This window comes from Aotus nancymaae, unplaced genomic scaffold (genome assembly GCF_030222135.1).
Source record: "Aotus nancymaae isolate 86718 unplaced genomic scaffold, 86718_ANA_hifiasm-v0.15.2.pri h1tg000057l, whole genome shotgun sequence".
NCBI classification, from domain to species: domain Eukaryota; kingdom Metazoa; phylum Chordata; class Mammalia; order Primates; family Aotidae; genus Aotus; species Aotus nancymaae.
Genome location: NW_026988471.1, coordinates 59,994,290 through 60,019,290, shown reverse-complemented (window position 1 = coordinate 60,019,290; position 25,001 = coordinate 59,994,290). Strand labels below are relative to the sequence as shown.

The 25,001-nt window shown below is 37.6% G+C and overlaps 1 protein-coding gene and 1 pseudogene across 4 annotated transcripts in view; one reads left to right on the top strand and one right to left on the bottom strand.

Moving 5' to 3' along the window:
• Positions 1–25,001, top strand: part of USP34 (ubiquitin specific peptidase 34) — a 292,847-nt gene that overhangs the window by 209,612 nt on the left and 58,234 nt on the right. For all 4 annotated transcript variants that reach the window (XM_064364160.1, XM_064364157.1, XM_064364159.1 and 1 more), the window contains 10 exons: positions 3,178–3,243; positions 6,038–6,184; positions 6,279–6,335; positions 6,439–6,516; positions 6,907–7,001; positions 15,199–15,371; positions 18,293–18,446; positions 19,494–19,572; positions 22,805–22,858; positions 22,967–23,062. In XM_064364160.1, coding sequence (XP_064220230.1) covers positions 3,178–3,243; positions 6,038–6,184; positions 6,279–6,335; positions 6,439–6,516; positions 6,907–7,001; positions 15,199–15,371; positions 18,293–18,446; positions 19,494–19,572; positions 22,805–22,858; positions 22,967–23,062 — 999 coding nt within the window. The remainder of the gene's footprint in view (positions 1–3,177; positions 3,244–6,037; positions 6,185–6,278; positions 6,336–6,438; positions 6,517–6,906; positions 7,002–15,198; positions 15,372–18,292; positions 18,447–19,493; positions 19,573–22,804; positions 22,859–22,966; positions 23,063–25,001) is intronic.
• Positions 13,133–14,326, bottom strand: LOC135269725 (BCL2/adenovirus E1B 19 kDa protein-interacting protein 3-like; annotated as a pseudogene).

Genomic DNA, 25,001 nt, shown 5'->3' with positions numbered 1-25,001 from the left:
AACACTCAGATGTGCTGAATGTGAGTAGGTCTCATAAATGGTATTTTTAGTTAAAACCTAAATTTACAAGCAAAAACAACCCCATTAAAAAGTAGGCAAAGCAGCCTGGCCAAAATGGTGAAACCCTGCCTCTACCAAAAATACAAAAATTAGGCATGGTAGTGCACACCTATAGTCCCAGCTACTCGGGATGCTGAGGCAGGAGAGTCACTTGAACCCAGGGGGCGGAGGTTGCAGTGAGCCGAGATTGTGCCACTACACTACAGTCTGGATGACAAAACGAGACTCTATATAAGAAAAAAAAAAGTGGGCAGAGGACATGAACAGACACTTTTCAAAAGAAGACATACATGCGGCCAATAAGCATATGAAGCAATGCTCAATATTTTTGATCAGAGAAATAAAAAAACTAAACCCCAGTGAGATACCATCTCAAACCAGTCAGAATAGCTGTTAATAAAAAGTCAAAAAATAACAGACGCTGGCAGTGTTGCAATGGAAGGGGAATGCATATACACTGCTGGTGGAAATGTAAATTAGTTCAGTCATTGTAGAAAGCAGCTTGGCAATTTTTGAAAGAACTTAAAACAGAATTACTATTGGGCTCAGCAATCTCATTGTGTATATACCCAAAGGAATATAAATCATTGTACCATAAAGACACTGCCATGTGCGTGTTCACTATGGCACTGTTCATAATAGCAAAGACGTGGAATCAGCCTACGTGCCCATCAACAGTGGACTAGATCAAATGTGGTACATATACAGCATGGAATACTACGCATAAAAAAGAACAAGACCCTGTCCTTTCCAACAACATACATGGAGCTGGAGGCCATAATCCCAAGTGAATACACACAGGAACAGGGAACCAAATACCATACATTCTTACTTATAAGTGGGAGCTAAATATTGAGTATATATGGACACAAGGGTACAATAGACATTGGGTCCTACCTGAGGGTGGAGTGTAGGAAGAGGGTCAGGATCGAAAAACTACCTGTTGGTACAGTTATCACGTGGGTGATAGAATAATCTGTATAGCAAATCTCTGTGACACACAGTTTACCTGTATAGGAAACCTGTGTATGTACCCCTGAACCTAAAATAGGAGTAAAAAATTAAAAAATGTAGACCTATGTACATAGAAAAATCTTAACAGAATTTGATAGGATTCTGGAAAGTAGGCACTTGATTCTTAAGATGAACGGTTCAGTTATTTAAATTGTTCACTTTTCTGATGCTCACAGAAAGTTTAAAGAAAGCTACACATATTCTAATTCTAATTGTGGTAAAATATATACAACATAAAATTCATCATTTTAGCCATGTATATATATGTACAGTTCATGGAATAATACATTCACATTATTTTGCAGCCATCACCACCATTCCATCTTGAACTTTTTCATGTTCCCAACAAAAACTCGTTAAACACTTAACTCTCCATTCTCCCTCACCCCTTGCAACCACTATTCTGCTTTCCATCTCTATGAATTTGACTGTTTCAGGTACTTCATATAAGTGGAGTCATGTAATATCAGTCCTTTTGTGACTGGTTATGAGTGGCTTATTTCACTTAGGATATCTTCAAGGGTTATCCATATTATTGTGTGTATCAGAAGTTCTTTCCTTTTTAAGGCTATAATATTTTATTGTATTTATATACCACATTTTGTTTATTATTTCACTTGTCAGTGGATGCTTGGTCTGCTTTGGCCTTTTGGCTGTTCTCAGTAATGCTGTTATGGACATGGGTATACAAACATGTTTGAGTTCCTGCTTTTCTTTTGGTTATATACCCAGAAGTGGAATTGTTGGATCTTACGGGAATTCTCTGTTTAATTTTTTTGAAGAATAGCCATACGTTTTCCACAGGGCTTACACCATTTTACATGCACAAGGCTTTTAATTTCTCGACATCCTTGCTAATACTTGTCATTTTCTGTTTTAATAATAGTTACCCTAATGGGTGTGAACACATTTTTTTTTTTAAGTAGTAAATACTTATAGATGCAGGCTATGTATGTATTTTTAAATTGCACATTGAAATTCCCTTGTTGCTTGACTTTTAACAAATGTAGGCAGCTCTTTTCTTTAGCCAGCCAATACTTTATTCTCTAATAATAAAAATATAAATCCAGGTCTTTATTCCTGACTTTTTTTGTGTTCTGAATCAATACTTTGATACATTGGAGAATGTCATTTTGTGTGACTTTTTTCATAGTATGAAATACTAAGCCTCATGTAACAGGAGTGCACTGTAGTTATTTTGCCAATTTTTTTGATTCCCTTTATTCAATTCCTGTTGCATTTAATATCATATAATTTTATAGTAGTTATATGCTGAACACATTTCTGTTTTAGTACATACCTTGACCTTAATTTGATTATAAGCTGCTAAACAGCAGAGCCATATTACTTGCAGGCTTACTTCCATAAAGCTGGTAAAAATAACTAATGTATACTCTTGAGATGTGGACGCTTATTATTCCACAAGACTTTCAAAGTAATGAGAGGTAATTTGTAATGAGGATAATATCTACTTTATAGATTTAATACTTGAATTAGGTAGAATTTGTCTAATAAATGCCTTGCATGAATATGAATCTCCTGTAAGGCTTGGTGTTCAATATTAAGTCTCTTGTGAGTGAGTCTAATCAGATTCCTGAATTTGAGTTATTAATAGTTGAATATTTAGACAGTTTTCAAAGTTCTTGGCTGGTATTCCTCTTCAGTGTGAAGAATATATTGTTTCAGAAAAAGTAAAGATACGAAGGAATGATGATGAGATGTCATTTGTTAATATTCAAAATATTTTTTATGTGTAGGCTTGCTTGTGGTAGACAACTTTGATTGTACCTGAAGTGTTTTTCATTCTTGCATTCTTAGAAATCATCAGCATTGTACTAAATAAGGGTTAACTTAGAAAGTGATTTTTAAAAATCTCTCTTCAGTTTCCTTATATGATAGTGATGGCTGTATTTATATAACAAAAATGTATTACAATTTTTAATGCTATAATTCCTAAAGAAATAATTGAATGTGTCAGTGTGTTTCCTTTATATAGCCAAAAGAATGAAAACAGATACAGTGCACATTGCAAGACTTTCTTTGCTAGAATGTCTAATATACTTCCATCAATGTGTTTTTAATGGTGTTTTCTCTGATTTACAGTATTCAGAGGATATGAAGCACAAGACGACTCTTCTGGAGCTTCAGAAAATGTTTACATATTTAATGGTATGTTTAAGAATCACGGAGACTAGGCCAGGCACTATGGCTCACACCTGTAATTCTAGCATTTTGGGAGACCAAAGTGGGTTGATGGCTTGAGTTCAAGAGTTCGAGACCAGCCTGGGCAACATTGTGAAACCCTATCTCTACTGAAAATGTTACAAAAAATTAGCCAGACATGGTGGTGCATGTTTGTAGTCCTAGCTACTTGGGTGGCTGAGAAGGGAGGACCGCTTGAGTCCAGGAGGCAGAGGTTGCAGCAAGCTGAGATCTCACTATTACACTCAAGTCTGGGTGACAGAGTGAGACTCTGTCTCAAAAAAAAAGAAACATAGAGGGAAACAAATTAGGTGTACCCTGTAAAAAAAAGCTAAAACGTTAAATGGAGTTAGTTTGAACTAGCTTTGTCATGACTATGTACCGTTTTCTTTTTCTTTTTTTGAGTCAATCTTGCTCTGTCACCCAGGCTGGAGTGCAGTGGCATGATCTCAGCTCACTGCAACCTCCACCTCCTAGGTTCAAGTGATTCTTCTGCCTCAGCCTCCCGAGTAGCTGGGACTACAGGTACACACACCACCACGCCCGGCTAAATTTTCTATTTTTAGTAGAGACAGGGTTTCACCATGTTTGGTCCCGAACTCCTGACCTTAAGTGATCTGCCCGCCTCGGCTTCCGAACATGTTGGGAATACAGGCGTGTGCCACCACGCCTGGCCCTATGTCAGTTGTCTCTGCTATTTGTCATAATAATTTAAAAGTCATTACAACATCTCAGTTGTCTACATTCTGTTAATTTGTCCTTTGAAGAATCTGTTGTGTCTAATCCCTTTTCCTGTTACAAAGTCACCCCCTTTTATGCTAGCTGATTTTTCGTTATATCCCTTAATTATAATCCCTAAGACTATAAAAGTGATCAGTCTTTTAAAAAGAGATAGTAAATCAGCCGGGTGTGGTGGCTCACACTTGTAATCCTAGCACTTTGGGAGGCTGACACAGGCAGATCACGAGGTCAGGAGTTCAAGACCAGCCTGGCCAACATGGTGAAACCCTGTCTCTACTAAAAATACAAATATCAGCCAGGCATGGTGGCACGTGCCTGTAGTCCCAGCTCCTCGGGAGGCTGAGGCAGGAGAATCGCTTGAACCCAGGAGGCAGAGGTTGCAGTGAGCTGAGATTGCACCACTGCACTCCAGCTTGGGCAACAGAGTGAGACTTTGTCTTGAAAAAAAGAAAAGAAGATAGTAAACCTTACTGTGTTATTCTTCTGCTTAAAACTCTTGAGTGAATCTTAATTATGAACAGAATGGTACTCGAGTTCATCACCATGGCACACACCTTCTGTGTTTTTTGCCACTACCCTTCAACCTCCTATCTTACCCTTCTCCATTTGGAGTCCATTGCCCTGCTGCTTCATTGCTTTGGGTTTATTTCTGCCACTGTTTATGCCTGTGTCAATCTTCTCCATTTTCTTCTGATACTGATTTTTCAAGAGTCAGGTTGATTTTTACCTCTGTAAGAGACTATCTATTCCACAGGTTAACCAGAGTATTCCAAGTCACCATGCTTCTCTGTTGTTTCTACCTCATGTATATGTTACTTTTCTCACCTGTTAAATCTTGAGGACAGGGATTGTGTCATACTTCTTTCTGTATTTTTCACTGTTTTTTTTTTTTTTTTTTTGAGACAGGGTCTCACTCTGTCACCCAGGCCAGAGTTCAGTGGTGCCATCTTGTCTCGTGGCAACCTTGACATCGCCCCACTGCCTGTAACCACTGGCGTGTACCACCATGCCTGGCTTTTATTTTTTGTACACACAGGATCTCACTATGTGGCCCAAGCTGGTGCTGAACTCCTGGGCTCGAGCAGTCCACTTTCCCCACCCTTCCAAAGTGCTGGGATTATAGGCATGAGCCACCACACCTGGCTTTTCATCTCCTTTTAACAGAGTTGGAACATGCCATTTGAATTGACAAATAGAAAAATACTGGTTTAAATTACTATTTTAAAAGCTGTTGAAACAAAGTTCAGTTTCTGGGAAAGTTTATTCAGCCTGTAAATGCTTTGTATTTTATGCTTTGCAATATAGATATGAGTTGTGGGTTTTTGTTTTTTTTTAAAGATAGGGTTTCACCATATTGGTCAGGCGGGTCTCGTTTCCTGACCTCAGGTGATCCACCCACCTCAGCCTCCCAAAGTGCTGGGATTACAGGTGTGAGCCACTGCGCCCAGCTTGTTTTTGTTTTTGTTTTTGTTTTTGAGGCAGTCTCGCTCTGTCGCCAGGCTGGAGTGTAGTGGTGCAATCTCGGCTCGCTGCAACCTCTAACTCCCTGGTTCAAGCGATTCTCCTGCCTCAGCCTCCTGAGTAGCTGAGATTACAGGCCCGTGCCACCACACACAGCTAATTTTTGTATTTTTAATAGAGAAGGGGTTTCACCATTTTGGCCAGGATGGTCTCCATCTCCTGACTTCATGATCTGCCTGCCTCAACCTCCCAAAGTGCTGAGATTACAAGTGTGAGCCACCATGCCTGGCCGTGAGTCGTTTGAGTCTCAGATTTCTTCCTAGAAATTCCTTGACTTGCAAATATAAATATCCTAGGTAATTTAAGAATCTTCTAGCACCAAGACCATTAAACTAAAAATGCCATGATAATTAAACAGATTTTAGAAGAGAGAATTTTAAAACTAACTTTGTAGATTTACTACCTGTTCCTTTATTTCTGTTACATGTTCATTGAAGGACTTGTAATTTTCTTACTTTTATCTGACACTTAGAATCTTCCCCTCTCTTTTTCTTTGCAGGAGAGTGAATGCAAAGCATATAATCCTAGACCTTTCTGTAAAACATACACTATGGATAAGCAGCCTCTGAATACTGGGGAACAGAAAGATATGACGGAGTTTTTTACTGATCTGATTACCAAAATTGAAGAAATGTCTCCAGAACTGGTTAGTATCAGAATACTGAAAAGTTTATTTGAAATTTGAACAAATTCGTCTTGTTTTAATTAGTTTCATGTTTTTTGTTTGTTTTATATTAAAGAAAAATACCGTCAAAAGTTTATTTGGAGGTGTAATTACAAACAATGTTGTATCCTTGGTAAGTATCCTGGTATAATAATTTGCTTTTTGGAGAGCTTAATATGTTTTTGTTTATATTATAATTTACTAATTTTTACTAATTTTTTATGTCAATTGATTAGGATTGTGAACATGTTAGTCAGACTGCTGAAGAGTTTTATACTGTGAGGTGCCAAGTGGCTGATATGAAAAACATTTATGTGAGTAATAATGCACATAATTTTTTTACTTTATGCTTTTAACTATTTGTGTAGCAGGTTTATGTTTGTCATCTTGAGATTTTTTAACTTTTTTCATGTTTTTATGTATTTTCTTTTTATTGTACCATTTAAATAAGAATTAAGGATCCATCATAAAGCTTTTTCTTTGCCCAGTCAAAATTTAAATTTTTAATTAACTCTTTGAAAAAGTTACTAAGACTCATAGAATGTCTTAATATGAGGAAAACAGTTTTCTGCTAAAATTTAAGGATTCCCTTAAAAAAAAAAAATGGTTTTTTTTCCTGAGCATTTTGCCAAAATTGCCATCTTTTGTATATTTCCATGTTGTAAACAATAATGTGAAACTTTTAAATATGGTTTTATACACAGGAATCTCTTGATGAAGTTACTATTAAAGACACTTTGGAAGGTGATAACATGTATACTTGTTCTCAGTGTGGGAAGAAAGTACGAGCCGAGAAAAGGTATGCTTTTTCAAATGTGATTTTGATCATTTTCTTACTTTTATCATTTCATCATAGAAGTGAAAGACAAACTAAGGATAAACTAAGATTAAACTTTTATGAAAATTGTATGATTAAGGTAAAATCAGCTGCATGGAGCTCAGTCTCATGGAGCAACTTTTCATGTTATTATTCAGTGAATTACAATTTATTTTGACATACACTTGAGCTGTTTGAAAATGGAATCACTCAACTTGAAACTGTAGATTTTTGGGAGCAGAAACATGGATGACAGTGACATTAATCATTTTCATCATTATCTGTATTGAGTCTCAAATGTCTAGCTTTAGTGGCATTTTCTTAGATAATACAGTGGACCCCCTTATCCTCAAGGGAAATGTTGCAAGACTCCACAGTAGATGTCTTAAACCTCAGATTGTACTGAACCCTATATATACTGCTTTTTGCTGTACATAACATACCTATGATAAAGTTTAAAATACAAAAGTATTCTTGCCCTTTAGAGCCGTTATTAAGTCAAAGAAAACTTACTTGAACACAAGCATTGCAATACCATGACAGCCTATGTAATAAGACAGCTGCTAAGTGACTAACAGGTGGGTAATGTCTGTAGCACACATATGCTGGACAAAGGGATGATTCACACCCTAAGTAAGATGGTACAAGATTTTATCATGATACTCACAATACCACACCACTTAAGAATTACTTTGGGGATTTTCTGTAGTAGCTAACTAGGAACTTTTGTACTAGCTTGCTTTTCCAAAGTATTTTTTATTAAGCACTATTCTGATAACTTGCATCAAATTAATTCTCACAACATTCCTTTACAGTAGATACTTTTATTATCCCCATTTTACATGTGAAGACATGGAGTCACAGAATAAAGAAACTTTCCCAATGCTGATTCCTAAGATACAAATAAGCAAATTTCAGGGAGATAATCAAGTTGAATTTGAGTTCTCATTGGGGCATCCAGGTAGAAAGATCCTGCAGGCAGTTGGCTATTATGATTAGAGCTTGGCAAGAAAGTTCTGGAGTAGAGGTAGATTTGGGAGTAACTGTTGAGTTAGAATGTTAAATAAGTGTTTATACTGTAATACATTCAAGCTGGTTCTTCTTTCCCTTTCAGTATGGTGGTATTATTTTTGGATATGTATATTTTGGTACATTGATCAAAAATATTCTTCCTCAGCTTTCAGTTTTAGTAGAATTTGTTGGAAAATAATAATTTAGTTGACTTCAAATAAAAGTTGCCTTATAGACACATGTAGTGGCTCCCATCTGCAATCCCAGCACTTTGGAAGTTTAAGGCAGGTCTTGAGCCCAGGAGTTTGAGGGCAACATAGGGAAACACAGTAGCTACAAAAAATTATAAAACTTAGTCAGATGTGGTGGCATGTACTTGTAGTCTCAGCTGCTCAGGACACTGAGTCAGGAGGATCACGTGAGCCTGGGAGGTAGCCTGCAGTGAGCCATGATTGTGCCATTGTACTCCAGCCTCAGCAATAAAATGAAAACCTGTCTCAAAAAAAAAAATTGCTATACTTGTACTAATGCATGCCAAACATTATACAATCTGTTTTCTTTATTGTTCTTTCAGGATTCACATGTTGCCCAGGCTGGTCTTGAACTCCTGGGCTCAAACAATCCACCCACCTTAGCCTCCAGAAGTGCTGGGATTACAGGCCTGAAGCCACTGCACCTGGTCAGAAGGCTTTTAGTGGCCATAAAATGGCAGGTTTAGGACAGAGTAGTTGAGTAAACATTTTAATTTTACATTGAAAGACAAATAGAAATTGGATTGAAAAGAGCATCTTATGCAATTAGTTATTAGAAACAAATGCAGCAAAGTAGAAATGTCCTCCTTGAATGTGCAAAAAATCTAGTAGTAGACCAGCCTGCATTTTTAAGTAGCATATTCACAGGCAACAGTAGTAGAAAATAAGGTTAGTAACATGATGGCATCAAATTACTGCCCTCCACATTTTAGGATTATCTGAAACTATCAGAATATCTGCCTGAGAAATAATGTAGTTGTTGGAAAAGACTAAGAGCTAAGCCAACCTAGAAGTACAGAGGACAAAGTGACAGAACAGAGGCAAGGAAAGAAAGAAAATTAGGATAAAATGGTAACCGAAACAGTGGGAAGAGAATCTCAAGAAGATAATCAATTAATTTAATTCACAGAGATGAAAGAAAATGACAGCTGAATAAAAGCATTGGATTTTTCTAGAAGGTAGTTTAGTGATGGGTTTTGTCAGGTTATAGGAATAGAAACAGCATTGTTAGGACACATGGAATCAAGCATAAATCATTCAGTTTAAAAGTTTGGCAACAGGTTGTGCACAGTCGCTCATGCCTGTAATCCCAGCTCTTTGGGAAGCTGAGGCGGGCGGATTGCCTGAGGTCAGGAGTTTGAGACTAGCCTGGCCCACATGGTGAAAACCCTGCTTCTGCTAAAAATGCAAAAATTAGCCAAGCATGGTGGCTCAAGCCTGTAGTCCCAGCTACTTGGGAGACTGAGGCAGGAGAATCACTTGAACCTGGGAGACAGAGTTTGCAGTGAGCCAAGATTGTGCCACTGTACTCCAGCCTGGGTAATAGAGCAAGACTGTCTCAAAAAAAAAAAAAAAAAAAAAAAAAAAACAGCTTGGCAATAAAACAGCAAGGAAGATAGTAGACAGAAAGTGTCTTGGGGCTCAAACAAAGGATTTTTCTAGATAATGAGATCTGAGCTTGTTTGAAGGCAGAAATTAAAAAGCTGTCATACAAATAAGACACTAAAATTGCTTAAGAGGAGGTTTTTCTATGTCATTATTTATTTGAAAGGGATGGTATTCATTTTTCTAATCTCAAAAAGTGTAGTAGTTGCACAAATCATTAGGTGGACACAGTCAAATGAAAGCATAGCTGTGCAGGCAGTTACATGAAGAAGCCACTCTTATGTTAAGAGTTGGGTTAGGGTAAGAAGTAGAGACATACATAAAATGGAGTCACTCAAAAGTTAACTACTGACAGGCTGAGCGCGGTAGCTCATGCCTGTAATCCCAGCACTTTGGGAGGCTCAGGCGGACGGATCACCGGGTCAGGAATTCGAGACCAAGCTGACTTACATGGTGAAACCTCATCTCTACTAAAAATACAAAAAATTATCTGGGTGAGGTGGCACGCACCTGTAATCCCAGCTACTTGGGAGGCTGAGGTAAGAGAATTGCTTGAACCCAGGAGGCGGAGGTTGCAGTGAGCTAAGATCACGCCACTGCACTCCAGCCTGGGTGACAGAGCAAGACTCTGTTGCGCAAAAGAAAAAAAAACGTTAACTACTGTAGAAGAATATAATAAATGAGTCACTAAAAGATAGTCAAGGGTCTGAGCCAAATTATTTGGAGAATCTTTTTAATTGGAATGAATGTATTGAATAAATTTGTCATTCTTACAACCCCCTTCTTTTGTCTGATAAGATTCTGCTGTTTTCCTGACATACCTGTCACATCTCTCCCAGGTATTCAGTCATTTGTGCTCTTAACATACTTTTAATATATCTGTACTAACATAGTAAGTGTTCAGCAGAAGTGGGCCAGTTGTGAGGAAGTGAACAAAGTGCTTCTTATCCTCAACAGGATCATCATATTCTGCTCTATCTTCAAACCTTTTGTTTTCTCAATCTGTTCATTCCACCTGAGTAATTTATCAACCACCATAGTACCGATTTTTTACTGATGTGCTACTGAGTCCCAAATCATCTTAGTTGAGAATGCTTTGCTGAGCTGTACTACCTGTCTTCATCTTTCTGGATCTGTTCATCTCTTTTATCCATTGACACAATGCATGTTTTCACCCTACACCACAAGCTCATTAGTTATTCAGAATTGTTAGGATGAAGTTTACACTTTATCGTTACATACATTTGACTCTGTTAAACTTAATCATTTGCCAGTTTCCCAAATAATCTAAAATAGTGAATTTTTGAACTTTTTATTCCCTATACCTGTAACATCTTTCATTCCTTGTTTCCCTAACTTCGTATTCGTTTTTTATTTTTGACTAAGCTCTTGGTTTAAATAAATCCTCTTTTGATCCTTATGTGCAGTGAAAAATTATTCCCTAAAATTCATCTTTTTTAAAATCCAAGTTTGTATATTTTTGTTTGTTTACATTGAACTTGGACTAGCAACATGTTATGGTATGAGATTTAGGTGACCAGTTGACTTACTGCTGCTGCTGCTTTTGTTGTTGTTTTAGTAGCAGTTGACACTTAACGGAATGCTCTTTGCCAGGCAGTGTTTCAAAGATAGTACAGGGGAGATAATCTCCATTTTCCAGCCCAGCAATTAAGCTCAGAGAGGTTAAGTAACTTGTATAGGGTCATTCATCTAATAAGGGATTACAACCAGACTTCACAATTCTGGTTCACAAAAATAAGTATTTTGATTCCTGTTATTTAGGGAAGAAAAGAAAACTCCGAACCAAAGACCTCCTTGGCTCTGGAGTATGGATGAGACTCCTATTTATGCTTCCATAGCACCCTTTTGCATCTTCATCATGGCATTTACCACAGTCTACCATAACATTTTATTTTTCATATCTCGACTTTATAAAAGGCTTTTCAGAATGGAAAAAGTTGTGTGTTTGATTTTTTTTTTTAAAGAAATTAAAATGTTAGATTTATTTTAACAACTGATTTAAGTACAGAAAGATGAAGCAAATGCACAGTCGCATATATATACTATATCAAACGATCAGCCTTTCTAACAAGGATCTTTTTTTTTTTTTTTTTGAGACAGAGTTTCACTCTTGTTACCCAAGCTGGAGTGCAGTGGCTCAATCTCGACTCACTGCAACCTCCACCTCCTGGGTTCAAGCAATTCTCCTGCCTCAGCCTCCCGAGTAGCTGGGACTACAGGCGTGCGCCACCATGCCCAGCTAATTTTTGTATTTTTAGTAGAGACGGGGTTTCACCATGTTGACCAAGATGGTCTCGATCTCTTTTTTTTTTTTAATTGCATTTTAGGTTTTGGGGTACATGTGAAGAACATGCAAGATTGTTGCATAGGTGCATGCATGGCAGTGTGATTTCCTGCCTTCCTCCCCTTCACCTTTATGTGGCATTTCCCCATGCTCTCTCTCCCCAACTGGTCTTGATCTCTTGACCTCGTGATCCGCCCACCTCGGCCTCCCAAAGTGCTGCGATTACAGGCGTGAGCCACCGTGCCTGGCCTACAAGGATCTTGTAGAAAGAAAAAAATGTCCAAATGGGGAAGAGTCCTGGTTTCATCAAGAAGTTTTTATGACATTTGATTTTAAACCATATGTAAATACAGTAGTCTGAAGGATTTGGCAAAGATTTCATTTGCAGTTTTTTAAAGTAGACATAGATTTGCTTAGAATAAAGTTGATATTTAGGAGCACACTAAAGTTGAGGACAAAGAATAGGAATAAATTCACAAATGCAGAGTGATGAACAGTAAAAAGATACTGAACAGCTAGCTGACTAACATCCAAAGTGATTACCTAAGGATCAGAGGCTGAAGTCCTTATTCTGCAAAAACAGGAATAGTTTAGTATATAAACAGTACAGCTGAGTTTGTGGTTATATCTTGGCTTCTATTTACTAAGAAAAATTAGCATAGTTATGTGTAATCTTTAGTAGACAACCTGCATTCATTTAAATTAAATAATATTTTCTATAATAGTGTGATGTAAGGCCACAATATTTATTTTGGACAAACCCCTTAAAGTAGTGATTTTAATATCAATGTTACTCATTCTTTTGAAATATAAAGTTTGTTAACCTAATTAAGATTACAGATAATCTTTACTACATATATCATGATTAGTATATTGAAATTATTTATACTCATAACTACTCTCCAGTGAAAATTTACTACCAAATTTTTACAGTAGATATTCATCAGTCTGACTTGCCTATTAATTGATTCCATAGTATAATTATAGATCAGTCTGATTTTAGGGTCTGTTCTTTGATTTTACTAAATTAGGAATGCAGCAGTTACAGAACAAATAAACACAAGTGATGCAGCCATACAAGGATCATAACAGCTCCTCAGTTAGCTATATGGAAGTTCAAATAGAATCCCACTAATGAACAGCCAGATTCCAATTCCTCATCAAAAGGTGCTGGTGGAGGTTGTCAGGCACCTTCCAATATACATCTCCAGTCAGTAAATGAGAGAGCAGCAGAGATGGAAGAAAAAATTTCAGAAATTTTGCAGAGAATATGCCCCTGCCCCTTTCTTCATGATACTTGTGTTTCTCATGCTGAGAGTGGTTGTGCACTTGGGTTGTTTAATGTGTAAATAGGACAGAGTACCTTCCTTGTAAGTTGTAAAAATTGTGTGTGTTAACACACAGCAAGCGCTTAGGGGAAGAACTCCTTGGGGGCAATATTTTCTCGTTAACTCAACCAATCCTATGTCCAGTCTGAGTTTTTATTTATTTATTTTTTTCTTTTAAATGGAGTCTTGCTCTTGTTGTACAGGCTGGAGTGCAATAGCACGATCTTGGCTCACTGCAACCTCTGCCTCCTCGGTTCACGCAGTTCTCCTGCCTCAGCCTCCCGAGTAGCTGGGATTACAGGCGCTCGCCACCACACTCAGCTAATTTTTTGTATTTTTAATAGAGACGGGATTCCAATGTGTTGGTCAGGCTGGTCTTGAACTCCTGATCTCAGGCGATCCACCCACTTTAGCCTCCCAAAGTGCTGGGGATTACAGGCGTCAGCCACCATACCCAGCCTTTCTTTTTTCTTTTTTTTTTTTTCCCTTGAGTCAGAGTCTCGCTGTGTCATCCAGGCTGGAGTGCAGTGGTGTGATCTCAACTCACTGCAGCCTCAGCCTCCCAAATAGTTGGGATTACAGGCATGCGTGTACCATACGTGGCTGATTTTTATATTTTAAGTAGAAACGTGGTTTTGCAATGTTGGCCAGGATGGTCTTGAACTCCTTGCCTCAAGCAGTCTGTCCACCTTAGCCTTCCAAAGTGCTGAGCTACCATGCCTGGCCTGAGAGCTGTTTTTCTCTCCAATGCTATGGCTATCCGTTTCAGAAGCATGAGAGCTGTTTTCTCTCCAATGCTATGGGTATCTGTTTCAGAATCTGTCAGTATCCTGTCACAGTGAGAACTCTTGGAGATACTCTGTCCATACTCATGCTGGGCATCCAGCAGTACTTTTTCATGTCACTGGTAGAAATAGAAACTGAGGCTGGAACACTGCTCCCATTCCTATTACTGTTACAGTGTAATTCTACTCAGGAACCCTGCCAGCTCTCCTCCTGCATGGTAGGGGCTCTGTTCTGTGACATGGTGCTAGAGGGTGGCTGCCAGGCATTGGTCTGCCCTTTACTGGTGGGACGTGAGAAAAGGGGGAGCAGAAGTGCTGCTGCCTAGTGCTCAGGGACTGACTATATAGTTTTAAGAATGTGATTTAGAATACTTGTCTACTCTCCCTTATCTGTGGTTTTGTTTTCTGCAGTTTTAGTTACCTACAGACAAGCATGTTCTGAAAATATTACATAGAAAATTTCAGAAATAATTCTTAAGTTTTAAATTGCGCACTAGACTGAGTAGCATAGATGAAATCTGGCACAGTTCCCACCTGGGATGTAAATCATCTCTTTGTCCAGCATGTCCATGGTGTATACACTACTTGTCCATTAGTCACTCAGTAGCTCCTTTGGTTACTTTTGCAGTATTGCACTGCTTGTATTCAAGAAACCTTTATTTAACTTACTGCCACCAAAGTGCAAGAGTATTGATCATAACAGTTGGGCTATACCAAAGAGACACTGTAAAATGCCTTAAAGTTCTCAACTTAATATGAAAAGAAAAAAAAAATCATATGATGAGGTTGCTAAAATCTATGAAATTGTGAACAGTATATTGTTATAATTGTTCTATTTTATTAATACTTGTTGTTAATCTCTTGCTATGCCTAATTCAGAAATTGAACTTTATCATAGGTATGTCTGTTTAAGAGAAGCCATGGTGTGTGTGGAGTTCAGTACTGTCCTCAGTTTCAGGCAGACACTGGGAGTCTCAGAAGGTATCACCTACAGATAACGGGACTACTATACTTTTTAACTCTGAGTTGAAAATTGAAATGGATATAGCATAACAGAAATCAAACTAAAGTATTTGTGAAAAATAATCTTTATTCTTTTTTCTTGTCTCTCAGGGCATGTTTTAAGAAACTGCCTCGCATTTTGAGTTTCAATACTATGAGGTATACATTTAATATGGTCACGATGATGAAAGAAAAAGTGAATACACACTTTTCCTTCCCATTACGTTTGGACATGACACCCTATACCGAAGATTTTCTTATGGGAAAGAGTGAGAGGAAAGAAGGTGATTTTTCCATTTCTTTCTCTTGTCTGTGATTATTGTCAGTCTCCGTAACAGGGTAGTCATAAAGGTGTCATCAACTACACAGTTAACAAAACCAAATTGAATCTTAGAAGGGAGAAGGTTAAGACACTGTCATGCATTCAGTCAGTTAACCAGTAAATATTTAGTATCTACTAGGACTGTGTTCCTAGGCACACTTCTATTTGCTAGCGACACAGTGGTGAACAAGATAAGCACAGTTGTTGCTCTTGTGGAGCTTAAATCTTGTGGGGTAAGTCTTTTTATGTTCTTTTTCTCCCCCTCCCCGCCCTTAGACAAGATTCTGTCTCCCATGCTGGAGTACAGTGGCACGATCTCGGTTCACTCCATCTCCTGGGTTTAAGTAATTCTCTTGCCTAAGCCTCCCAAGAAGCTGAAGCCATACACACACACCACCACGCCCAGCTAATTTTTGTATTTTTAAGAGACAGGGTTTTGCTGCATTGGCCAGGCTCATTATGAACTCCTGACCTCAGGTGATCCACCCGCCTCGGCCTCCCCAAGAGCTGGGATTACAGGCATGAGCCAATGTGCCCAGCCTTTTGCTTTTTTAGCCTTCTTTAGGAAGAAGTTCTGTTTTGCTTAAACTAAGGTTCTGGCAATGTATTATTTGTATAAAGAGTTCTGATTAAAATTTTAAAGGTTTGGAGAAGCCAGTTATGCTGTATGCTAAGTTTCAGAAAAGAGAACTGTGTTATAATCTTTAACTCCAGTGCCTAGCACTTAATGAGTATCCAATAAATGTTTTACCCTCATTCAGTGGGATATGAGAGGTGTAAACAATGAATGCACACCGTTTTTTCAGGAGACATACTCTTTCCTTGAAGAGAGGAGAGAAGATGGCAACTATAGCTGTAAAGAAATACAGAGTTAAGAGAGGGAATTAGTAAGGTTAGGCTTTGAGTATATTTATACCTTGTAGAAGGCCGAGTGCAATGGCTCACACCTGTAATCCTAGCACTTTGGAAGGCTGAGGTGGGCAGATCACCTGAGTTCAGGAGTTCAAGACCAGCCTGGCCAACATGGTGAAACCCCATTTCTACTAAAAATACAAAAAAATTATCTGGGTGTGGTAACTCATGCTGTAATCCCAGCTACTCAGGAGGCCAAGACAGGAGAATCACTTGAACCTGGGAGGAGGAGGGTGCAGTGAGCTGAGCTGCACCACTGCACTCCAGCCTGGGCAACAAAGCAAGACTGTCTCAAAAAAATAAAAATAAAAACAAGTTGTAGGACATGGCCCAGTAGAGATGACAGGCGAAGTTAAGAAGTGGGCATTGTATATATACATCCTACTTTTTAGACCTATTATCAAACCATTTGAAAGATTCAGCAGGTAGTGACACATGCCTGTAGTTGCAGCTACTGGGAATCTGAAGTGGGAGGATCACTTGAGCCCAGGAGTCCAAGGCCGCAGTAAGCTATGATTATGCTAGTGCATTTCAGCCTGGGTAGTAGAGCAAGACAACATCTATTTGAAAAAAAATTTTTTTTTCTGGAAAAGTATAGCAAAACCTCCTCACAGCTATGCTTCATTATATTTCTTGTGATGTTTCCACTTATAGAGGTAGCAGAATTTATGCCAAGATAAAGGAGTTTGTTAGGCCACAAGTGATGCATTCAGATCCTGGCACTGCCTACGGAAGGTAGCAATGCCTACTCCTCAGCCACTGCTTTGATGCCTTGAGCCGTATCTTCTCTTACTGACCTAATTATCTCTTCATGTTCCAGTTCAGACTGTACCCTCAAGTCAATTAAATCTTGTCATTTCCTTATTCCATATTATTTTTCCTTTCTGCGTGGCAGTAGGAATACAGATCATAAATCATACATCTTCAGGCCGGGCGCAGTGGCTCACGCCTATAATCCCAGCACTTTGGGAGGTCGAGGCGGGTGGATCACAAGGTTGAGAGATTGAGACCATCCTGGTCAACATGGTGAAACCCCGTCTCTACTAAAAATACAAAAATTAGCTGGGCATGGTGGCGCATGCCTGTAGTCGCAGCTACTCGGGAGGCTGAGGCAGGAGAATTGCTTGAATCCAGGAGGCAGAGGTTGGAGTGAGCCAAGATCATGCCATTGCACTCCAGCCTGGGTAATCAGAGCGAAACTCCATCTCAAAAAAAAAAAAAAAAAAATCATACATCTTCATACACCTTCTTCAAACTTATTAGAGCATTCTATAATTTTTTTTCCTCAGTATCTTTTATTACCTTTAGATTTTAAATCTTTGGGAATAGGAAGTGTGCCTTTTTCTTTATTTTGTTCCTATCTACACAAGTCTCCTACTACATAGTGTTTTTTATTAACTGATGTATATTTGGAAGCTGCCAGTAAATGCTTCATTTTCCCTTTTTTTGGCCAACTGTTCAAACCATGTTTAAACCACTTAATATGAGACTAAAAGAAGTATTCTGATTTTTTTTTAGGTCTTAGTTTGCCTACTCCTAATAAAGATTAAATAAAATGGAACATTTTGTATTACCTATTTCAAAAGACTAGTCATATTAAACAAAAATATTATATATTTATACTCTGTATTGAAGTTGTCTATAATTAAGCACTAACACATTGTTGTTTTTCTAGTGGTTCATATAATATGTCCCTTAGGGTAGTAGGCTAAGGATGGTGAATGACTAGTAAATAGTTGTTTTGTACCTATTTAACATAAAGTATTTGTGCCTCTATTTCTGTAAATAAAGTCCTATTATAAAAAGTGATTGTGAGTAACTTTTGACATTGGGAAAATTACTTTTATCGTATTAAAATGACTTTTTAATAAAATGTTATAATTGTAGTTAATAAAGTTTATTATAACAAGTGTTTCTAAGTAACTGTTGTGAAGTATTGAAAATATTTCCATTTTATGTAAATCATTTCAGGTTTTAAAGAAGACAACGATCATTCAAAAGGCACAGAGAGCTATGAATATGACTTGATAGGAGTGACTGTTCACACAGGAACAGCAGATGGTGGACACTATTACAGCTTTATCAGAGATATAGTCAATCCTCATGCTTATAAAAACAATAAATGGTGAGTTTTAAATGTTTCTTTGAATATTTTAAAACTTTTTTCCTTTAAGAATTTATGGTAGTTTTCTTATATGTTTTCAGTGCTTAGTTTTCTAAAAACTTTCTACAAAAACTGGAAAAGAGGCAGACAAAATTTTTAAATAAAGTTAACTTTCAACAGACAGTATAAATCAATTCTTAAACATATGGATGTTTTACTTCTTGAGAATTTGAATCCTTTCCTCAGAAAAATGAACACACAGAGTTTTACAGATTTTAAGAGATTTATAGGCAACATTTCAACTCTTACCTTCTCCATTCATTCAAGAGCTGTTTATTGAATATCTTCTGCAGGGTAGCCTTATATGTGCCATTAGGAGTCTACCTGAATGCTCTGCCTATTTCACCTCCTACTGGCAGGACTACCCACACTTACTTTTTATCCTTTTATCAAGTTACTGGTTTGAAGTCATTGGAGCAGTCCCCAGTACCTGTTTTTTGGCCTTCAGATATTGTTAGGTAGGGTCTGGCCTATAGGTACTATATGTGTGTTAGGCACTGTTCTAAGTGCTGGGGATATTGCTTTGAAGAAAATGTAGAGTTGTTAATTGATTTTCAGTTAGAATAGTTTCAGTTAACTATTTTTCAGTCCTTCACTCATCATGTCCATGGTGCCTTTTACTTTTTTTTTATCCATTTGAATGTTTCCATAAATATATTTTGAATCATTTTGATCATAAATTTTGAAATGGTATCTGTCTTTGAAAGTTCTCACATCTCTTAATTTTTCCTAGTAGCTATACATGTTATATTTAAGCAAACTTTATTTCTTTTATGAGTTCTTTTGTTAATCCTAGGTTATAAATGAATCTATCTGATTATAAGGTAGTTATGAGTATGTTACAAAATTATATTTCCGATTTCTAGTAGATTAGAATTGTAAAAATAAGAACTTAGAATTTACCTCATGAAGTAATAATTTGACACTTGTAACATTTGTTATTCAAAAAATAGTAGACATAACATTCAGTATATGCATACTAGATTAATACTGTATGCTCTATTTTAGGTATCTTTTTAATGATGCTGAGGTAAAACCTTTTGATTCTGCTCAACTTGCATCTGAATGTTTTGGTGGAGAGATGACGGTAAGTTTTATTCAGAAATTATAAATGGTTTGTGTCTTTCCAACTGCTTTGTCATAACATAAAATCCAATAGCAGAGTTGCTTAACTTTCTTTTAATTGCTATGATTAAATAAAAAATTTATTCAACTGCTATTTATTGGAAGTTTGGTATGTTCACAGAAATATTTGTAAAATACTGTTTCTGCTTTTCACAACAGCCTGATTAAGAAGGTAAGACAAGTAAAAAGCTTAGTAGTTAGTATAGGAGTTGAATTACAGTGCCATGAGAATAAGGATTGAGTAAATAGTTTATTCACTGAATTTTGTGGGATTAAAGCAAAAGAAATTACTCTTTACTGACTATCTGAAAAATCTTTGACCAGGGAGAGGCTCTTAGTTTACTGTGGCTCAAAAGGCTAAGAGTGTCTTAGCTTACTGCCTGATTTACAATAAGTGAAAAAGAAATTAGAAAAATGTTTGGCAAGAAAGTTGGCTTGAGCTAAGAGCTAAGTTTTAAAGGATTGTTCTTTCAGTGCTTTTTATAACACCAGCAACCTGGTTAACACTCGTTATTAGAGAGCAAAAGGATATCTTCTCTGTGACATAGTTGACAATAGCATTTTTTTTTTTTCCACCCCAAGACGGAGTCTTTCTCTCTCACCCAGACTGGAAACTTCAGCTGGGCGCGGTGGCTCACGCCGGTAATCCCGGCACTTTGAGAGGCCGAGGCAGGTGCATCACGAAGTCAGGAGATTGAGAACATCCTAGTCAACGTGGTGAAACCTCATCTCTACCAAAAATACAGTGGCGCGATCTTGACTTACTGCAACCTTCGCCTCCCAGGTTCGAGCTATCCTCGAGCCTCAGCCTTGAGAGTAGCTGGGATTACAGGTGCCTGCCACCACACTCAGCCAATTTTTGTATTTTTAGTAGGGACAGGGTTTTACCATGTTGGCCAGGCTGCTCTTGAACTCCTAAATGCAAGTGATCCACCCACCTCAGCCTCCCAAAGTCCTAAGATTACATACAGGTGTGAACCACAGTGCCTGGGCAACAATAGACATTTAAAAAGACATTTAAGTTGGAGTATTACTGTAATAATTTCACTTCTCTATACGCAGTTTATCCTAGTATCAATTTTCTGAGAAATGTTTTAAAATATTCTCCTGATTCTCACAAGTCAAATATTAGTCATTTCCATTTTCACAGATTATCCCACATAAAGTTGTTTTTTGAATTAATAACCATATTTGTTATGAATTAACCATTTATATTCTGGATTTTATAGTTTGTCTTAGCCAAAAGTTGAGAAATAGTATACATTCTAGATTTTAATGAAGGGCTTCCTTATTGCTTCTCGGTGCTCTCGTCCATTCTGCTGAATGGAAAAAGAAAAGTAAGACTTGCTAACAATTTGGAAATGGGTAGAATAGGAAGTAAATACTTAGTTGCTACTGAAGCCACCACTAAACGAGTTGCATCTGTAGATGTTATTCCCAGAATGTCCCCCCCCTCCTTTTTTTTTTTTTTTTTGAGATGAATCTTGCTCTGTCTCCAGGCTGGAGTACAGTGACGCGATGTTGGCTCACTACAACCTCCAACTCCCTGGTTCAAGCGATTCTCCTGCCTCTGCTTCCCAGGTAGCTGGGATTACAGGCATGCACCACTATGCTCAGCTAATTTTTGTGTTTTTAGTAGAGATGAGGTTTCACCATGTTGGCCAGGATGGTTTCGATTTCCTGACCTCATAATGTGCATGCCTCGGCCTCCCAAAGTGCTGGGATTACAGGCATGAGCCACCACACCCCGCTGAATGTTTCCTTTTTAAAAAGATTAAAGGAAGAAGAAAAGAAACTCTGCAAGGCTTTTCTCTGAAAATGTAGTTTTTCAAATTGCAAGTGCCCCTTTTTTTTCTTTTATCTATTTTATGGTAAAGTATCTTTAAAAAATATTTTGAATCTTCGTGTTTTAAAGTGTCTGCCTCTGTCTCCTCTGATTTCGTTGCTGGTAATTCTGCTTGTCTGCTTCTCTTGGCTTTTTACATTTTTTCTGTCACAACACACCTGAAGTTCTCCAGAATTACCAGTAGAATCCTCATCTCTTTACTCAGTAGGAAACAGCCTTTAAGTTCTCAGAAGCCCTACCACTAAATTCTTGTCATATTTCACATGTCCAACTACCTCTCTGTGATCCTTTGTTCAGCCTCCTTTTGTCCTATGATCTTTCTTTCTTACTCAGATTTAGATCTTTACTGATTGCTTCTCATTACTTCATGTTCCCTTTTCTTTCTTTTGCATCATTTTTGTATATGTGTTATCTTTGGTTGACTCAACTTTTTCTTATACCACTTTTGCTGTCTCCCATCAGTTGCATTGCTTAAAGTGTGTTCTGACATCCACTTCATCTGCATAAAGTTGACTTACAACTTTGAGGCTCAAAATTATGTTTGTGAAGGATTGGTGGAGGTACTTGTGAAGGATTGGTGGAGATAGATGTTTTGAGATATCAGAGTAAATTACAGCTTCTTGTCAATGAAATATTTTAATATGCTTTTCTAATTTATAATGTTGCTGAGAATGAACTATTTAAATTCAGTTTGTATTTCCACTTATTTATCACATTTACTAAAATTAGGACAAGGCCAACTATTTCTTTACCTCATTGTCTTCATTTGTTTTCTTTTGTTACAGTAAAATTTTCTCAGTCCTAACTTTATAGTGTTCTCTATCTAAAAATAAATAGCTGAGTGCAGTGGCTCACACCTGTAATCCCAGCACTTGGGGAGGCCGAGGCGGGCTGATCACCTGAGGTCAGGAGTTCAAGACCAGCCTGACCAACATGAAGAAACCCCATCTCTACTAAAAATACAAAATGAGCCAGGCATGGTGGCGCATGCCTGTAATCCCAACTACACAGGAGGATGAGGCAGGAGAATGGCTTGAGCCCAGGAGGCGGAGGGTGCGGTGAGCCAAGATAGTGCCATTGCACTTCAGCCTGGGCAACAAGAGCGAAACTCTGTCTCAAAAAATAATAAATAAATAATAACAGAACTAATAAGTACAAAGAGATGATATTTGGATATATTGGCCAAATCATGAAGTACATAGGATTTTTATGAATACAGTGTTGTTTGAAAACTATTTACAAAGTTACTGTTAAGTATAAAATAGCTGTTTATGAAATAATTTATATATAAACATAGCTGAGTATATCCATTTTTTCAAAGAAGTAAAACTTTTGTATTTTTAAACAGACCAAGACCTATGATTCTGTTACAGATAAATTTATGGATTTCTCTTTTGAAAAGGTAACCATTTCTTCATGTATAGTTTTATATTGTTTTTTCTTCTGCATTGTCTACTTTTAGAAAAGTACTTTGTCAAAATGAAAATACATTTTTTCTTGCCTCTTAAAGACACACAGTGCATATATGCTGTTTTACAAACGCATGGAACCGGAGGAAGAAAATGGCAGAGAATACAAATTTGATGTTTCGTCAGAGTTACTAGAGGTATAAGTTAATTTCACTTGAGCAACATTTAAAAAATATGTTAAGTGTTTATACAAGGAATACTGTAGTGTAAGAACAGGCTATACAGGTTAAGATCTGTAATTCAGAGTAGATCTTAAGAGTGCTTACAAATAGTCTTGGTAATACTGATGTAAGACAGGTAAATGAAAATGAATGAGATTAAATGGAGTAGAAAATATCACTAAAAGAGAGTTGGCAAAAAGGTTGAAGGAATCAGAGTGACTTCATAATTTGTGTGGTTAATAATGTTTTGCTTCTTAATTGGATGATGGGTTTGTGAGTGTTTCTTCTGTTGTGCTTCATGATACAGACACATGCCCTCAAGCATGCATTGTAATTGAAATGCATTTAAATGTATTTTACAACCACAGTGGCTCCGGTCTGTAATCCCAGCACTTGGGGAGGCTGAGGCCTGAGGTCAGGAGTTGACCAGCCTGGCCAACATGGTGAAACCCTGGCTCTACTAAAAATACAGAAATTAGCTGGGTGTGGTGGCAGATGCCTGTAATCTCAGCTACTCGGTAAGCTGAGGCGAGAGAATCACTTGAACCCAGGAGATGGAGGTTACAGTGAGCTGAGATCACACCACTGCATTCCAGCTTGGGCAACAGAGCAAAACTCCATATAAAAAAAAAAAAAAAAGTATTTTACTTATTAAGGAATGAAAACGTGTTCATTTGTAGTTATGAGGCTTTTTTTATTTCATAATGTCAGTAGTAGTAGTACATTGAGTATGTAAATCAGTGTGGGTTATGTCAGTGTTAGAAACACAGCCAAAAGCACAAAGAAGTAAATCTTCTCCAGAAATGCACACCTGATTAAATTGTATGCATCCATCTAAATTCAGCTTTGCTATCTAGAAAAGAAATATATATATATATATATTTTTGTGATACTGGGATCAAGTCTTAAAACTGACTGGATACTGTTCCCAAATGCTTTTAACTAGTATCTTGACTGCACATGTGTTAATTGTAAAAAGCCAGGAATATTGACTTTTTTCAATTCCTTGAATTGGATTTACCAGCTGAATTAGATGGTATTGATTATAAATGGCTTCATTAGATTTGAAGCTACTAAACTTAGCTATTTCTATAAAGATGTATCTCAACCACCATCAAAACCACAATTAAATTGATTTTAATCATTCTTTTGTGCAAAGCTTTTTGCCCTCAAGATAATCAGATCTAGACCTTGCTTTATATAAGTACCCAACAATATTTAATGACAATCAGCCCACTTGTGAAGTAAAATGAAATTTTAAATAAAACCTTTACAGTGATGATGTATTTTGTTTATTTACATCAGTGGTTCTCAAACTTTGTGTGTGTGTGTGATAGGGTTTTACTGTCGCTCAGGCTGGAGTGCAGTGGTATGATCATGGCTCACTGTAGCCTTGACCTTCTGGGCTCAGGTGTTCCTCCCATCTCAGCCTCTTGAGTAGCTGAGACTACAGGTTTGCACCATCGTATCTGGCTAACTTTTTGTACTTTTATCAGAGACAGGGTTTTACCATGTTGCCCAGGCTGGTCTTGAACTCCTGAGCTCAATCAGTCCACCTGCCTTAGCCTCTCAAAGTGCTGAAATTACAAATTTGAGCCACTGTACCTAGCTGGTTCTGAGACTTATTGGTCTCTTTTAAGTTCTTAAAAGTTATTGGGAGGGCTGGGTACAGCAGCTCATCCCTGTAAGGTGGGAGGATTGCTTGAACACCAGGAGTTAGCGACCGGCCTGCACATAGGGAGATCTTGTCCCTACAAAATAAATAAATAAATAAATAAAAATTAACTGTGTGTGGTGGTGCATACCTGCAATCCCTGCTACTGGGGAAGCTTAGGCAGGAACACTGTGCACAGTTGGTTGAAGCTGCAGTGAGCTGTGATTGGGCCACTGTGCTTTAGCCTGGCTGATAGAGCAA